Source organism: Tigriopus californicus, chromosome 7 (genome assembly GCF_007210705.1).
Source record: "Tigriopus californicus strain San Diego chromosome 7, Tcal_SD_v2.1, whole genome shotgun sequence".
In the NCBI taxonomy this organism is placed as follows: domain Eukaryota; kingdom Metazoa; phylum Arthropoda; class Copepoda; order Harpacticoida; family Harpacticidae; genus Tigriopus; species Tigriopus californicus.
Genome location: NC_081446.1, coordinates 8,533,481 through 8,551,925, shown reverse-complemented (window position 1 = coordinate 8,551,925; position 18,445 = coordinate 8,533,481). Strand labels below are relative to the sequence as shown.

Below are 18,445 nucleotides of genomic sequence, written 5' to 3'. Positions count from 1 at the left end.
ATTCATACCAAGTATTCGAAATCCCTGTTATGCTGACCAATGAGGATGCTACACAACGCCTTTTCTTGCCTTTTTTTACCACCCTCACAAAAAACAAATGACGAGGTATCATTGAAGTTTTGAAACAGAGACATGTCTTTTGCATTTTGTAGCTCTTAAAAATTCGCAGGACTCAGTTCTTAGCACGCAACTAGATAAAATGCAACACAATCATAAACGAAGGACTATCTATTTACTTTTTTTACTAGTTTTACTTTTAATGGATGTAGAAAATCGTTCATCAACTGAACCGAAAAGGGGAGCAACATCGTTCAGCTCCAGCCGCAATAACGACCAGAGGCGAAGTTTTTAAACGCTCGTATCTCTGAGTTAAGGCTTGGACGTTACCCAGAATGTTTTTGTGCTCACCATTTTTCACCAGGAGTGTAGTTTCATACCGGTTAACGTCCAAACCCTTAACTCGGAGGTACGAGCTTTAAAAAAAAACTGACCTCAGATGGTAAAGAAGTCCTACTCTTTGGTAAAATGACGTAGTGCCGAACGCTAGTTTTTTTTTACCTTAGAAGATGACAAGAAAGAGATTCATGACTTCTTATGTGATACACGCAAAACGTACTGGTTTTGTTTGAAAAGAACGATGCACAAAATAGGAGATGATGTTGTTCATGGTATTGAAATGTGCAGTAAGCTATTCGTACAAAATTAGGCAAGTTAATATGAAAAGACTGAGCCCAGCAAATTAAGCTCGAGGCAGAGCAGGTCGTTTATTTTCAAGTTGCAAGTGAAGCTGTTTTCTTTCAGCTTTTTTCTCTCGTCAGATTATGGTTTCCAAACGGACTCCAACACTTGACATACGCAGTTTTGGCCCATATTCACATCCTGTATGAAAGCTACTAACCTTTGGCAGGAAGGTGAACAAATAACGATCATTTTTTTCTTTTGGTCAAACTTAGTCTGATATTATGGCGATCTCATTCTGGACTTTTCGTTAAATGTCAGACTTTGACGCCAAGGAAGAGCAGGGTAGTCATAGAAATGAGGCCGCTAAATACTGTACATAATATCAATTACATACTGTGCACCCAAGAAACCACCTTAAGTTTGAATCACTAATCCAATCGACGCCAAGTTCTCGGCAACTTCCAAACTAGTGTTCAACATGAGTTTCTTGTCCAACCAAGTATCGATTAATTGAGGGAGAGCACTTCTGCGAACACTGATTTCCTCTGTAGGATCTCTGGCCGTCGCATCACATGAATCAGCTTTGAAGAGAGTCCTTATGCACGGAATGGGAGTGGAAGGTTCGCCTTTGTTCCAGCTTGAGTGATCTGATTTGTATGCAATTAGCGGAATACAATCAGGGTCGTTGGTTGCGTTCTTCATTTGAAAGCAGACACAGTGTTGCTCTTTGGGGCCCAACCACAAGTGACCCATCTTAGGATGAACCCAAAGTTCATCCAAGCTCTTTTTGGAGAGGGCAGAGCAAATTCTCATAAAACTCTCACAAAAGCCCAACAGGAAATGTGTTGCTACCGAATCTTCTCGAGTAAGGGCCAACTCCTGAAATAAAACATCGATACATAAGGCATAAAAGACGGTACAGCAGACAATTTGGAGTAGATGACACTATACAAAGAAAATGAACCAACAATAAGTGGGAAAAAATCAACCTTAAAATGACCTTTAAAGTAATGAAACAGGTGCGTTGTATCTTTTTAATGTATGTTGTGGCCTTGGGGATCAATGAAAATATGAAAGTCTTTTGCAGATAGAACGTTATATTTGGTAATAGCGTCTAAAAAAAGCACGGGTTTACTTACTGAATGCAAACGGATTATCACGTTTGCTTCGAAGCACCCACCACCAGGTAAACCAAACGGATGGCTGAGCATCAAACGAAGACTTGACAAGGCTTGCTCACATCCGACCTGAAACGTTACAACGTCACAAGAGTCTTAGGCTAAATATACCGCTTCTGTCTTTAAGCTGGAATGTGATGCACAAGCTCTTGTTGTTAAAATCAGGTATACAACACTCAAACCAATGCAATGAAACAAGAACTGAAGGACCTAGTGTTAATGTTACTTTAGGCAGCCCATTTATTGACATGTTTTGTTCTGAGCATAAAACTAGGAAGGGATAGTGTGTGGTTATACTTGAATTCCCCACGGTTTGAAAGTGCCTTGAGGTGGTAATTTGGGAACCTTGGACGTGATGTTATCCTCACAGGCCATTCGAATCCTCTCCGAAGTGACTGGTGCGGGAAGATCAAAGTCATGGGCATTTTCGATTTGATTTTCAAGCCGTGCGGCCCTAACAGCCTCTTTGATGGCAAAGAAAACGGAAGAAGCCAAAAACAAGGGGGGCTCTCCTACGGCTTTGGATGAGAATACGGCTCGAGGATTTGGCGCTCCTCTCAAGAGCGACACGTTAAACTCCTTGGGAATGTCCCCAAAGCCCGGAATCTTGTATGCGCCTGGACCTCGAGTCAAGAGATTCCCATCTGCCGAATGGATCAATTGCTCCATTACGAAAAGGCCGTACCCTTGAACAAATGCCCCTTCAATCTGACCAATGTCGATGGCTGGATTCATTGACTCTCCCAAATCCATGACAATGTCCGTCCGCAAGACATTATGGTCACCGGTCAAGCAATCGATTTCAACCCGGGAGCAACCAACACCGTAAGTATAGTAGTGGAATGGCTTTCCTGTGTTGGTTTGGAAATTATAACCAAGATCAGGCGTTGCGTAGAAACCCACAGCTGAAAGGCTGATCCTTTCAAAATAGGCAGCCTTGATCCAATCATCCCACGACCCTGAAGGGTTCTTTTTCTTAATCCCGTCCAACCGTTTAAGTAAAGTGTGACAGGCATTAAAAATGGCCATTCCATTGATATCTGACCCGACACTGGCTGCCGTGGGTGAGGTATTCGGTACCTTGTCGGTGGACGTTTCAGACAAGTGAATCTTATCATGAGCGATTTGGAAAACTTGACTGGCCACTTGAATCATCTTGGTGTGGAGGCCCTGGCCCATTTCGGTTCCTCCATGAGTTATCAGTACAGACCCGTCACGATATATTTGAACCAAAGCGCCTCCTTGGTTCATATGTGGAGACGCAAAGGCGATCCCAAACTTGACTGGTACCATGTAGATACCCTGTTTCTTCCACCGATTGGCTTGATTAAAATGATCCACTTCCTGACGTTGTTCTTGGAAGTGGCTCTTCTCCTGACATTCTTGCCAGCACCGCTGCAAGGTGCAATGTTGCAAGATGGTATTGAAATATGTCACATCTCGCTCGGCGTACAGGTTCTTGAAACGCAACTGAACGGGATCCATCTTCAACTTAACAGCCATCTGATCCATCCAGTTCTCGACAATCATCATTCCTTGTGGTCCACCAAAACCCCTGAATGCCGTATTAGACTGTACATTGGTTTTGCAAACGTGGCCCCGAATGTGAACATTCTCAATACGGTAACTGTTGTCAGAGTGGAACATAGCTCTTTCCATGACGGAAAAGGACAAGTCCATGGTATATCCAGCATTGTTGTACAAGTCTAAATCGAGAGCCTTGATGGTACCGTCGTTGTTGAACCCCACTTTATACTTAGCGAGGAAAGGGTGTCTATGTCCGGACATAACCATATCCTCGTCCCGATCCAGCATTACTCTGGTAGGCCTACGCATTTTTTGCGCCACAAATGCACAACCAAGAGCAATGGGCACGCAACGGGTCTCCTTTCCACCAAAGCCTCCCCCTAGTCTTCGGACGTGACACACAACCTTGTTCATGTCAACACCGAGAGCTTCAGCCACACACTCTTGCGTTTCAGTGGGATTTTGAGAGGACGAGTAAAGGTGCATCTCTCCGTCTTCGCCAATGGGTACAGCAATACATGCCTGAGTCTCAAGGTAGAAATGCTCTTGGGCCCCAGTCCTCATCTGGCCTTCTAAAACATGGTCACACTCCTTGAAAGCAACCTCGACATCACCTTTGGCGATGGTGTTATTGGCCCAAGGATGAAAAGAGTTTGCCGCAATCGCTTCCTCAATGGTTACAATGGGTTTCAACTCTTCATAGTCGACCCTAACCAACTTGGCGGCCTTTTGAGCGGCCTCTTGAGTCTCAGCCGCAATGATCCCAATGACTTGCCCAATTGTTTCCACTTTGTTAACGGCAAACAAGACTTCATCCCGCCGAATGGCCACCCCATATTCATTTCTTTCTGGCAGGATATCCTTTACGGTGAAGAAATCCAGGTATCCAGGGACGTTTTGGGCTTTAGAGGAATCAATCATGAGGATATTTGCGTGAGCCTTGGTGCTAAGAACAAAGGAGATGTAACACTCGTTTTCAGAGTAAGGCATATCATCCACATAGATTGCCTCGCCAGTGGCTTGTTTGTCAGCCGACTTATGTTTCAAAGGATTTCCCACCGGATTGGTGATCTCGCTCCCGTTTTGACTAATCTCAAAGAATTGGTGTCCTTTGATCGGTTTAGCGTGAAACCGATCAATAGCACTGACCTCCCGTGGGTCAATGGGGGCATATCCACTTGATTGGCTTATCTCCAGAAACGCCTTCATTAGAAAGCTTAGCGTGAGGGAACGGCGGAACCGAACCATCGCTCCAGGAACTCCTGGAGGAAGCGGAAGATCCTCCAGAAGTTGATCAGAAATCTTCTCGATGGTTGTCTTATCCCAAGGCATGCCTCGGCAAAGATCCATTGATCGTAGAGGCATGGTGGTGGTCGGGGCCATACCTCCAAAAGCCATTCTGGCTTCATTTATCGTCCGCTCTTTGGGATCCAAATCGAAGAAAAAGGCCGAATTGACAATGGCAATGTCATCATCTCTCCTCCGGGCTTGCTTGTAGGCGGTGAAATATTGATTTGCTGCCAAAAATGGAAGACTAATTGACACCAAGAGCTCTGTGGGTTCCACGACATTTTTTCTATAACCGGTAAAGAAATGCTGATCCATGGTAACAATCCGAGTGCTTCCAGATTGGCTGGCCAACTCGAGTTTTGCCCCGGCTGCCATAAGAATTTGGTTCAAATCAGAAATGGGACTTCCCGTCATCACATTCCCTCCTATGGCTGACACGTTTCGAATTTGCTTTCCTGCAAACCAACGGAGCATTTCCACCATTTGGAACAAGATCTGGGTCTCATGCTTCGGCCTCTCACACATCACTTTTAAGAAGAAGTCTTCCATTGCAGATAGGGTGACTGCAGCTCCAATCTTTATGGAATTAACGTCCATAGTGATATTGGTTAGCTCCGAAACATGAGATGGTTGAATCATAACTGGGTATTTACAGTTCTTAAACTTCATTTCCACGCCAAGCTCTGTGTTTCCATTGACGATTTTCGCGTCCGGGAATTGATCTTTCAATTTCAGGAGAGCCTTCAATGAATTCGGTCGAAACCAGGACATTTCTGGGCTTTGAAATGTCAAAGAGCGATTAAAAAGCTCTTCATGATGAAGTTTTAGGTAAGGTGGGAAAATGATTTCTTGCGTCGGATCGTACAGCTTGAATTTGGCGGCATCAAAGAGTGGCGATGAACTTTCTTCACCAAAAGAATCGGTTCCCTGTTGACAGCAGACGCCATTTTTAGGCCCAGAGCATCCTCCATTGGAATTAGAACCTGAAGACGTAGTTTGTGCCCACGAATCGGTGAAGGTTTCGAATCCTTCCAAAATGGGACGATATCCAGTACAGCGACAGAGATTTCCCTAAAAAGGAACCAGAGGAGGGATGATTGGGCATGTGATATTAGTTTTCAACACTTAAGTGTGAAACAAACAGTGCTTAGCTACTGTGGTGCTAGGTGTGAGACTTTAACGAAACATACATTCGACAAAGATTTGTGAAGCATGAATATGACCGGCTATTTATTGGCCTCTCCTTTCCAAATGGAAGATATTTTTTTCTGCACTGCTTCAGAACTAGCAGGAGTGGAATTTCCAGGAATTAAAGATCAATAAATAATTAATTATTATCTAACATTAACTTCAAATAATATCTGAGCCGCCGTCAAATTAGATTTGGCGGTTCTAGCTAGCCTTTGAATGTAGGGTTTTGCATAACTTTTTTAAGGAGCATTGTTTTATATTAGCATTTTTCTTCAAATATTGCAATATGAAGATCGGACCCCAGCCATTTGAGAAGAAAAGGAGAAAAAGACAACCTTGGGCAGGTTGAAAGTTGTGATGTCAAATCTAGTCTCCTGCAATGGCTACAACTTACACAAAGCTTCCATACTACATGTACATTATTCCTGCCTCATACGCGTACGTACTCTACTTTGAATTCATTGGCGCCATGCCCCAAGACACAATGAATGAACAAAGAATTCTTGAAGAAATCCTCGCAGTATTTGATCGCTCAGGGGCATTCATTTCGATCCAATTGAGGAGCATCTGCTCGATCTATTGACGTAACGAGTAGCGACGAATATCGTATAATGGTGTTTCCATGACGTTCATCTTTGACTTATCATCTTAGAGACAAGGCCCCTCAGTCTTCATGCTTCATATCGGGGAGAAGGGGTAGGGGTGGATTGTAACACACTCGCTTTGGTTTCCTTATTTACCTGAAAGTAGGTTTCGATATCAGCCATTTCCGGCTTAGGCTTGTTCCTAAGCAAAGTGTACATGGACATCACAATCCCCGGAGTGCAGAATCCACATTGGGATCCATGAGCATTGGCCATGCGCTCTTGAACAGCGTGCAGTTTACCTCTGTAAACCAAAAGAGACGAGCGATTCAAGTTCATGTCGCTACAGAGTGAGGAAATGGGAAATTCTCGAGCTTCAATAATGAACATTTGAGGAAAATAACCATGGACTTGAAATAACGAGTTATTATAATTATCAAGTAAGGTGGGATCTTTTTCTTCAAGGGAAACTGACTCTAATATTTGTTATAGTTGAAAACAAGGCTTCAAATCTTTCACTTTGCCCCACAAAAAAAACACAAGCATGGGAATTGTCAAATACCCTCCCACGTTCAAGACGCCAACTTAAGCTCAAAAAGATGTTTCGATAACTAAGTGACAAGGAAAAATCCAATACGTCTATTTGTAAATTTCGATGAACATTGCTATGTTGTTCATTCATGGCAACATAAGACGAACTCACAAAACATTTTATCCTCATTCGCATCGAGCTTTACTTCTCATCGAGTTTGCCTCTCATTTATCATTCTTATTAACCTCGTTTTAGATTGCAGTTACATCCAATAAATTCTCTCTCAGTCCATGTGGTGAGTTGATTTAAAAATCCGACATTTTCCCACTATGAAGTCTCATTTGTCAGATTTATCCATTTAGTTTCTTCCCTAATTTGAGTTCCTGTAGGGATTGCAACCTGTGGACCAAGCAATTGACAACTCCCACTATAACTCACCTCGTGCTTCCGATACCCTCAATCGTGGTGACAGCCATTCCATAAACCGAAGCAATGGGTGCCAAGCAAGCATTTACGGAAATATGTTTGATGACTTCATTAGGTGCATCATAAAATGAGACCATGACTGTACATGCCCCGCATCCGCCTTCCCCGCAACCCAACTTAGTTCCACAGAGGCGCAACTTTTTCCGCAAGTAGCTCAAGAGCGTCCATTCGGGTTGGAGAGCATCATCCTCGACCAACACGCCTGAACATACAAAGAGAGGCATCATGGGCAATTCAGAATTGTACTCTACATCAAAAATGCTCATGGTAACCAACGTTATGTCAAACAGGGATTATGGATCCAGCTGTGCACGGTGCTATTTTGACAGATTCAGGTAAAGTTTACGATTCAAAGACTTTTGACGCCAGTTTTGACGTCAGTTCGATATGGCGAACACTTGCTTTTAACAGTCTGAGTCAGGCAAGAGGAAATAAAAGATATTTATTGCTCGTGCCTTAACGACATTTTTTTAAACCTGAAATTGAATCTTAATAGTAATTTCCCTACGAACGAAGCAATGTGAAAGTCCATTAAGCTGGCGTTCAGTCATAAGAGCTAAAACGGCACATTTTCATTGTTTTTCCCTCAAAAAGGTTTGTTTCATTCCCAATGTGGGTCCTTTAAGTAACAGCTGACTGATGAGTCATCACCATTTTTGGGGAGGTCACTGGTCTACTTTTCAATACACTGTAGCCAATAACAAACCAAAATAAAACTCAACAAAAATTTTAAAAAAATGCCACGGTTTCAAAAAATCATTTGTGAAATTCGAAACTTAAAATTAACAAAAACGACTTCAAAATCACCTTTCACAAGCCTCAAAGTATTTTTATGAATGTTAGTGAATGAAAATGTGACAGTTTATAAAAAATGCACAGTTAGATGAACAATTTATTTCAAGGATAAAATGACTTGGAACTGCAATCCAAACCCTTAAAAAAGAGCCATTAAGCCCCAAATGTTCGAATGACCTCACAAGAAACGGTCATGACGTCATCTTTTTCTCCTGTTTCAAAGTCTCAATACCCATCAAAAGAATGAATTTTTCAACAAGATTGTTAATTTACCTTGTATTGGTATTTCAGTTCATTTACAACACTCTGCAAAAATCAACATCATGTGAAACTGGTAGTACTTCCTAAAAACACATACAAAGTAAAATGTACACTTAAGTAAAACATTCCATGTTTACGCTGATATGAAAGTTTGGCAAAATTGGATGATTTTGCAAATTTGGGATTTGTCTGTGGGCATGCAGCCAACTGGACGGCAGCTACATAAGAGATTTTCACGTAATTTCGTTTCATGGAACACAACAAAACACTATCTTTGTAAATATTGTTATTCGAACTGACATTTTAAGAACGTTCATAATAACTTGCCAGCGCTATAGCTGGCTTCTTGCAAGAGTCTTCAAGTTAGAAAGTATAACAAAATTTGGTGTACACCTTAAAATAGTACCGTGCATGCACATGGTCCGCATGTCCGGCACTATTACGGGAAGTTTTAAGTGATTAGCTTGCATTAATTCTACTTACCATTAACAAAGCAGACAAAACGTGAGGGATTGGAATCATCCACGGTGGTTCCATTGAGGTCATGGTAGTTGGGAGCCATATTTGTAGCAGACAAGTGAGGAAAGTCGCGGTTTTTATTTTGTTTCGTTTCACTCAGTAAAACACTTGTTTCGAAATTGGATCACCAGGCAGTAATCGTCTTCGCTCGACTTGTTAGTGTGACAGACTTGGTGTTCTTTATCCTTATTTGTCGTTTTGTCATGTGCGAAATGCAGAAAGAAAAGGCTCTGAGACGCAAATCAGTGCTCAAGAAGCCGTCCAAACCCGAGGTCATCCACGTAGCCCTGCGATCCTAATGAGAGGCTCCAAAGAACTGGTCTTCCCGACTAATTCGAAGTTTTGCAGGCGGCCAAGCCAGTTCTTGATTCTAAACCTGCTAAGATGTTTAAAGCCAGATATGTTTGTGAGGAGCCTGGTCCACACCAATGGTACACGGGGATGGTTATTCACTTTTTCACGTAACTTGATTGCAGATTGACCATCCATTTACGACCAAGGGAATGTGTTACCTCAAACATGTTTTTTTTATTGTAACAGTATGGTCGAGGACAAGTATGTTATGATTGCGACAAAAAACTCATCATGATTTGAGTAGATAAATTTGAGAATTCATGACTTGTCATATGTATGTTTAGGTCTCGGATTTTGCAGCAACATTACACACATACATATTTGGATTCAAGGATTTCATCTCCTAAGAAACTCTGGCTTAACGTAGTAGCCCATTTTGGGTTTCTAAATACCAATCAAATAAGCATCCACTTTAATTCTGATTTCGTCCTCAATCTCCCACGCAAGAGGATCTTTATACTTCGATGTAGTAGGCATGTGCACCGACACAAAGAAACGCTTTTACCCGAATCATACATGTATGAGTGGGTGCGAGGGGATATCAAGCATATTCTGCAACTTCACTAACAAAATTAAGCTTTTGCTTTACGGAAGTACAATTATTGAATTGCCATCACGAAAAAGCATGTAATAAAACAAACTAAGGTTGGCTTCCTATCGCTTTGAACAACTTGAATTTACTGATAAAATATAGACAAATATCGGATAATGAGATGATGAGCAATGAAGCTCATTAAAATCGTTTCGTTAAAATGTTTCTAGATGGCGGTGAATTCCTTGTTTTGAGGGAACTAGTGCGCATTGTGCTTTAGTTGTATTTGTCGCCAGATTCAAAATTAACTTAAAATATGTTTGATACCTCGTCGTATTTTATGAACAATTATTGTACTGGAAGGTATTGATCGTATTTCTGGTAGAGTTGATTATTTTTGAAATTGATCTGAGTAATGGATCTTACAAAAGATCAAGTTGGGAACAAAAAAAAAGATTTGTTCACTCCAGCCAAAGGCAGCCTAGAAACCAGCAACAACTCATTCAACTCTATTTCAAACCAATTGGAAGTAAAAGCGAGGGAGAACTTTACTCTAAAACATTCATGCTACGGATTCCTTCAAAATGCCAACACACGTTGACAAGGCTAACCTCTAAGGGTTTTCCCACATCAGGGGAAGCACCCAAGATTCACGGAATTATGTTCAATACTGATCTCCCGTTACGTTCTGTTTCAGAAGCATAAGAATATGAATCTGCTATTGCACAAACACTTCTGTCGCCAGTACGCTTAGATGTAATTAAAATAAAATTGAATCCGAAGAACCGTCCTTATAATCTGTACAAACTCATAAAAGTATGTCAATGAGCTATGTTTTGGATACAGCAATATTTCCTGATTGACCTCTAAATTTCCCATTAAAAATGTTTTGAAAGATCGGTCATCACCTTATTGTTTCCAACCCAATGCAGAGTTTCAATGGAACCCATTGGTCACATGGACAAAGAGACAGGTTAGGGACATCTTAATGAAAAGTAATGAACCTCAAAGATTTTTTCTCTTGTTGGAGATTGAACCATAAGTTGTATGATGACCACCAAATTTTATTAGGAAGTCATTGCCTCAAATGCAATTCAATGAAGGTAACAAATAATAGAACGGCAGATAATGAAATTGGTTAACTAGTCAAAGTTTTAGAAACTTTAATTCAGATTGTAAGTCATTTAAACGGGAACAATAGGCATATAATACCATTTCCATTTTAAAAGAAAGCTTTTTATCGGTCTCGATGAATAATAATTTGATATTTTATGAAGCATAATCTTTAGGGCACAAGGGCGAGGTAATCTTTCAGAAACGAATAGTTAAGCCGAACAGTATAAGTGACCTAACAAATGCAATGACTTCACCCCCTGCGTAATCCATCTTTTGTTACTTGTAACGGTAGATTATGCATTGCTTCTCGATAAGCCATGTCATGCCAAAAGTGCCCTTCCCTTAACAAAAATTTGTTTATCTTCTGAACCTATCTTTTCTGTTTTTGACCCAAGCCTTTGGCAAAATCAATACAATGTGTCAAAATTTGAAGCACGATTCGAGTAATACGAGGCACCAGTAAAATCTAGTGCTCTAGTCAAATCAAATGCAAAATTAGTTGCAGAGCCCACGAGGGAAACAACCGGGGTCAAATGCAGGGTGCGGGAGGGGATTTTTCCTCCAACTTCATTTCGTTTCTCACTTTGTTTGGGCATGAATAGCAAAGCTCAAAAAGAAAAATAAAGGCCAGAAGTGTCTCCTTCATCTTATATTAGCATAAAAATCTAATTAAAAGCGAAATAAGCTCTCAACAATTAAAAAGGCAAAATGTGTTAGATCTTCTTCACGCAGGAATCAAGGCAGACAACATAGCAGGCATTGTTGGGGTCTCTGTGAGCACTGAGCTCAATGTCAGAACCCCAATACATGACGGATGACGACTTTCCAGTGACTTTAAAGGTCAAAATTCATGCCGACCCAACAGTCTCCATGGCAGGTGAATGAGGATGAGAGCTCGATCAGGGAGGCCATTCACGAAGACTTCAAAGGCTTCAAAGCTTAGCTTGGAACCCCAAGCACATGTTGACAGTGTCTTTGAAGACTGAGAGACGTTAAAGGTGTGTCTTGTTACTGAATTGGTTGAAGCGCAGCTCCTCTAGTGCCAAAACTTTCTGTGACAAGAACATTTTCAAGGTGGTTCAGGTCCTCAACTGGAGTAACTACCAATACCTGGATAAAACATCCCAGGGTGTTATGGGAAGATTCCACACCCAAAATCCTGCTTATGTAATGGTCCTCAGTGTCGCGGCGTCTGGCGGGTGGGTTCAAGCCAGCCCACTTTTTTGTCCAAATGAAAAGATCAGTGATGAGGCCTTTTTTTTAAATTGTCAAGGTGGACCAAATTGCCCTGGTTGAAGGCAAATCACGCATTGCGAAGCTATGTATGGACACAAGATGGTATCCCAACACATCCATCGAACAAGGTCCAAACATTTTGCAAAACGCACACAGCTAATTTCCTGTTCAAGGTGATGTGGCCTCCACCATCACCTAATCTGAACCCATTGAGCTATGCCATCTCGAGCGTCATGCAGGAGAAGGTTGGAAGGAAGGACCTCCCTTCCCAATATAAACATGCTGAAGGCCAGCATTGAGACACATTGGAATGAGATGGCCCTAGACCAAATTATCAAGACATGAGCCAGGTTTCAGCCACGTTTGGAGGTCGTAATTGAAGCTGAGGGAGGCCATATTAAATAAAAGTTGTTGATGGAACACTTAGAAGAGGCTATTGTTAAAGACATATTGTTTTTTCAGGATTACACCCCATTTTCTAACAGAACTTGCTCACGGAAAAATTTCCTCCCGCACCCTGTAATTAAAATTTTCAATTTTTTCCGCAATTTCAGGCCAATTTCGGTGAGTTCTTAAAGCAACATGAAGGTCAATACAGATAATCCCTGGTCGCAGGACACGAAAGTGAACAGGTGACTTGCAACAACCCCACTATTCACGCTGGGGATTCTCTGCCCAATGGATTGCTTTTTCCAGAAGGAGTTCAGAGGCCACATTAGTTTCATCCATTATTATGATAGAATGTAGAAAGGCATACTCAATATTAGCGGCAAAAGTGCTATACACTTTGCATTGGATCCTTCTTGTGCTCTTCATACAGCTTAGTTTTGAAAATTAGGACCCATCTTGCAGTTCGTTTTGCCACGCCAAGATCTGTGTGCAACATCTACCTGATGGTTCCATGAGTTCCAGAAAGGTCTTTACAGCATCAATCAAGCTCTCAATCTTTTTAGTTATTTGATACTTTGGTGGTCCAGCTGGGTCTTTGCGGGCATTAATATGGTCCAAAAATCCTGTAAACTTAGCCAAAGCATAGAGAATCTCATCCCCGCTAGCAGCTTGATACAAGGTGAGTGTAAAAAGGTCATGTGGATGCGTCATGGAAAACGTCAAAAGCGAGTGGGGTCCCTTTTGCTTTGAGTCCTGTGCCCAGGGACGGAAACAATTTTTTTTTAGAAACTCACTGAAATTGGTATAATACTGCGGTCAAAAATAAAGAATATCAATTATTTCCGCCTAGCGAGCTCAGCACCTACTGTAGCATTTGATTTGTTGGGCGCCTCGTAGAACGGCTTTTTTCGTTCGTGGCATGCCACAAAAAAACTTCGCAATCTAATCTAGCCTCCCCTTCCGTTTAGTTTGGGCCGCTGGACAGGCCAGACGTTTGAACTAAGACCCTTATACAAATGTCTCTCTTGTAACACGTTTAGAAATGCATGTTATTTCAAAAAGATATCACTTGAAATTCAAAGCGAGGTCAAAATACTGAAATCAACTGATAGTTTGAACATACTCATGTTTTATCTTTGCTCTCAAGACATTTGATGACACCTTCTGATGGAAGGAGACAACTTTTTAATTGTTAAAACAAAATTCTCCGCCAGAATGTGTAAACAGTCACTTAGAACAAACGTAAAGCTGCATAAATGAATAACTGATTCAATCAAAATCATCTTCAAGCTTAATTTTACTCTCCTTGCCAATTTGATGAATGTGTTTTAAGCACATGGTTCATTATCACTCTTTGAAAAAGTCCGGCCTGGATAGGCACATTAAACTTCATGGATAGTCTTGATGAAAACTGTTGTGATATAATGTCACTTGGCCATTTGTAATGGCCAAGTAACCGGCTCATGTACGTATGCAGTACGTTCATAAAATTATGAACTAAATAAAAACTTGACAAAAAACATGATTTGGTATTTTTGCATTCGAGAGTGTGTTTCAAACGACAGATTGTTCTTGTTGACAGACCATTGACTTCTTTTTTACCAAAGAAGGAAGATCTTTTGCGCTCTTCTCACATCAGAAAGTGCCATCAAAAATATTAAGGGCATATGTGAAACATACCTTATGTCAAGTACCCACGTGGGGTAAAATGCCTTATACAGTTCTTAGAAGAATAGCAAACAAATATTGGTCTAGCTCACAAAATTATAAAGAGCAACTTTGCTTTTATTTCCCTACATGATTTAAACCTTGCATGCCTGAAAACATGTCGAAAAATTAAAAAACCGTTGCAATGGAAATGAGGAGCACACTTAGTCACCATTTGAATAAAAACTACGATCAAAACACTAAAACTATGTGGGTTTGAGGGGTTTCATCGGTTTTAGCTCCAAAATGCCCCGGTCACTGTCGAATTAAAAGATCATTCCCTTTTCTTGTATGCTCTCAAATATAGCTAAAAAGTTTAATACGAATACCCAAATGATAGAACTGATTTTGTCACGGCCTTTGACAAGGTAGATATACATAACCTTTTGTTGAACAGGCTTTATGAGGTTGGGATCAAAGGCAAAAACATTTCTTTGCATGTTTTGATCGGTCAAACTGATTCAAAATTCTTCAAAATATGGCATTGCTTATCTTGTAAAGGTATGTTTGTCGCCATCACGAACAGCGAGCCCTCTTTGTGCCCACCTCTTCCGTTCATTAACAAGGGGCAAATTTATACCAAGAGTTGACGGGGCAGGGTTCTTGACCCTCGCTGATTAATTGCGGCATTGAGATGCCGTACAAGAACGGACCTCAGTAAAAATAAAAATAAATCTTTTTTTTTCCTCCTACAAACACGGTACAAAAAAGTGAATTCTTTAGGCAAACTCAACTCGGAGTTCCGACAAGAAACCTCAATTATATTGTAGCTTAATAGAAAAGTAATGTTACATACAGAGCTCGAACCGTTACCGAAAAAGAGTAATGCGTTACTGTTACCGTTATTCTTCAGAAAAAAGTAACGCGTTACCGTTACTTTTGCGGAAAAAGATGGCCTGTAATTGCAAAAGAGGCCGATTTAATTGATTTTTTTACGTTTAGTAAATATGACGTGAAATAAATGACGAATATACGAGGGTGCGAGGGTTTGAGGATAAACGGTTTTTTTGCTTTAATATTTTTTTCATTCTTACTAAGCTTTTTGACACAATTTTTTTCATCCATCTTTTCAAGGTTTAAAAAAAAAGTGAAAATGAGGCATGTCTTCTACTGGCTTCTTGAGAGAAAAATCAGGGTTACATTTTGAGGCTAACTTACGGGTTTCAATCATGCAACTAGTAATGTCATATGTCAAAAAAAGGGCTTGAGTAACGGGTTATTTTTTCACTAAAGCTACCGGTAACGCGTTATTTTTCTGAAAAAGTAACGGTACGGATATTTAGCCCTACCATTACCGTTAACTTTTCCTCTTATAAACGAGGGAAAGAAAATTGCAAAAAGGGTTCCTATCGGATTTCTTTTTTAAATTAGTCTCAAATGCAATGCCTCACTTGCCTGTGATTGGATCAAATAAATAAGCACGGAAGTCATTTGTTTCAAGTCATATTTACTAAACGTTAAAAAATGGAATAAACCGTTTTTTTTGCAGTTTTAGGCCCTCTTTTTCTACAAAAATAACGGTAACGATAACGCATTACATTTTCTAAAAAGTATCGGTAACGGTAAGGCGTTTAATTTTCTAAAAGGTATCGGTAAAAATAACGCGTTACTTTTTTTCGGTACCGGTTCAAGTTTGTATTTTCTTGCAGATTGTGATATCCTTAGTCAAAAACTCAATAGTGTAGCCAGAAATATTTGCAGGATCTCAAAAACGTATAAACTACTCCCCAAATGAAAATCAACGTTCGATTTATGTCCGAGTTCATCGACGCCATTCGAGGTTTGTGTTTAGACACGATTGGTAGAGAAAAGCAAAGCGTAAAAATTCAGACTTGTTTTTATCTCTGGATCTTTTCTGGTCAAACTAGTCTTGGTTTCGTAAAAGTCATTTTTATATACCAAATTCATGACCCGAACCGGTTTTGATCGCTAACGCCTTGAAATGAACTTACAATATGAGTCGGCCGAGGCAACGAGCAACCTAGATTGATTCAATGGGGTGGTTATTACGTACTACTGTTTACGTACCTTGAGGTCTTCCAAGGATTCCTTGTTCCAATGTTGGAGGATCAATGTTGAGAATTGAGTCGAGTCCACAGATCTCCCTTGGAACGCCAAGTAGTCCTTCCTCCACAGCCGGACGTGGGCAAGCGATCCAATCCAACCTGTGGCTCCCAAGAGCTCTTCTGGCTGGATGAAGATGGATCCCAGGGCATTAGACACTTGGGTAATGAGTTGCACGGCATTCATGCCTTCTGTTCCCAAGCGTTCCAATACGATAATCTGGTTCTGAGCAAAGACCTCTTGAATGGCCTTGGATACGACCTTTTGATTGGCTACAATCTTGATGCCATTCTTTACACACATAACTGCGAGTTCCTTCATTTTGGTGGTGAGGATTCCACGGAATATCTCCCCATCGTGATCCCATTCATGCTTGATTTCAGCGAATTCGCTATTGTCTCTTAAATCTGTGAGATTTAATTGCATATTCAAAAGTAGAATCTTGCAATTTTGCAATGCTTTCCAATTGGTCACGTCTTGTCTTTCTGGAAATGCATGCAAATAACGACCTATTTCCAAATGGGTTTCATCCGTATGAGCGTGAACCGACTTCACCAGGATCCGACGCCTCCACAAATCCGATTGGGATTGATCAGAGGAATCTTGACTCACTCCGTCAACAACGGGGACCGTGCACAAGAAGGCCTTCAAAATTTGCAAACTTATTCCAGGGATTCTGTCCTGAGGGAACATGCCCTTTGCCTTGAGCGTAGTTTGAACCACATTCATCATATCTGGTAGTCTAGCCACGTTCAGATTCACTCGGTAGGCCATCAAACACTCGTTTAAAATCTGATGAAGTTGTCGGGTTAATGGAGACAAGGTTAGGGGATCAATTTTCGAGGCTATGAGAATGAACTCGCTCATGAAGACGCACATCTGAGTGCCTAGATTGTCAAAGCGATTTAGAAATCCTCGCACAGTTGCCATGATGGTCTCTACGCACGGGTCACTGATTTCAAGGGATTGCAACATCCGGACGGATCTGCTAGAAACCGTCAGGCGTCCCAGAGCAGACACATACACCTTGAGGCTGGCCCGTGGGCCTAATGAACTGAGGAAATGGTTTCTAAAGTCTCTCAGATTGTATTCATTACAAAACGGATTAACATCCATAATGCCTACTCTCATATCGTCAATCATTCAATCGTCATCACCAAATTTGTAAGCGGATCGAAGGGATGAATGGCTGGATCGGCGAACATGAAGTCTTAACTAAATTGAGGCTTGAGGGGTAAAACTGAATTGGTCTCAATTTTGATCCTTGGGCTTAGCGTCACCAGTGGTCGCTATTCTGGCAATCTGAAATAGATCAATTGGCAAAAATGAATCACGATAGAACGGATTTCGGTGGCATTTGATACAAGCTCTTGAACATACATATGTCGCCGAAATTTTACTTACGGTTATGAGCGGAAATTCTTTGCCGCCATGCTCGCCCACGATGTCTTTTCGTTGCTGAACCCATAGCCAGGCTCCATGACCTCCCAGGATCACCGCAGTCATGCCCACAAACATGGCATTGATTTTAAGAGCCATCGCATTTCTGGAAAGGGAAGGTTAATGACAATAATGTCTTAATGAAACAAACAGGTCATGCCTAAGGGATATTTCTAAGTGGTTTGGTGTATTTCGCGATCAATGGCTAAGCCACTCTGATAGAGATGATCAACTTTATGTCGCGAAGCCGCCAAAAACTCTAACACAGGCGTGGATTCCGGTACGCCTGACGCCGGATTCAATACTGAGTCATTAAAAGTCGATAGCTGGTGGCGAATCTGATCGAATTCTCGGGTTTGCACGTTCACTAAAGCTTGAAGCTCAGCCACAGGAGCGGGCGACCGGCGGAGACTTTCGATCTCTTGACGAGCTTGGGCCAATGCATCTTCCAGGGTCTGAATTCGGGCAGCCATCGTGGGTGTGGTGGTGGTGTCGCCTGACTCATTCGAACACATGGAAGACACGGAACTGGGTGAGACGGAGCTGACGGAGCTGACGGAGC

The 18,445-nt window shown here is 41.3% G+C and overlaps 3 protein-coding genes across 7 annotated transcripts in view; all 3 read right to left on the bottom strand.

The window, feature by feature from the left end:
* Window positions 1–85: 85 nt before the first annotated feature.
* The window catches only part of LOC131884108 (molecular chaperone MKKS-like), a 21,166-nt gene continuing 2,806 nt past the window's right edge, over window positions 86–18,445 (bottom strand). For all 5 annotated transcript variants that reach the window (XM_059231768.1, XM_059231767.1, XM_059231769.1 and 2 more), the window contains 4 exons: window positions 17,848–17,989; window positions 16,408–17,745; window positions 1,821–1,928; window positions 86–1,560 (listed from right to left, as the gene is read on the bottom strand). In XM_059231768.1, coding sequence (XP_059087751.1) covers window positions 1,096–1,560; window positions 1,821–1,928; window positions 16,408–17,586 — 1,752 coding nt within the window. In that variant the 5' untranslated portion in view covers window positions 17,587–17,745; window positions 17,848–17,989 and the 3' untranslated portion in view covers window positions 86–1,095. The remainder of the gene's footprint in view (window positions 1,561–1,820; window positions 1,929–16,407; window positions 17,746–17,847; window positions 17,990–18,445) is intronic.
* LOC131884106 (xanthine dehydrogenase/oxidase-like) lies at window positions 2,076–9,393 on the bottom strand. The gene is made up of 4 exons (XM_059231763.1): window positions 9,009–9,393; window positions 7,422–7,671; window positions 6,608–6,755; window positions 2,076–5,747 (listed from the first exon to the last, which is right to left on the bottom strand). The coding sequence occupies exons 1-4, from the start codon at window positions 9,085–9,087 to the stop codon at window positions 2,151–2,153; spliced, it is 4,074 nt and encodes a 1,357-aa protein (XP_059087746.1). The 5' UTR covers window positions 9,088–9,393; the 3' UTR covers window positions 2,076–2,150.
* LOC131884110 (uncharacterized) overlaps window positions 17,996–18,445 on the bottom strand; it is a gene marked incomplete in the record, with an annotated part of 1,396 nt that continues 946 nt past the window's right edge. The window contains 1 exon segment of the mRNA XM_059231772.1: window positions 17,996–18,436. Within this exon segment, the coding sequence (XP_059087755.1) occupies window positions 18,057–18,436 (380 nt within the window).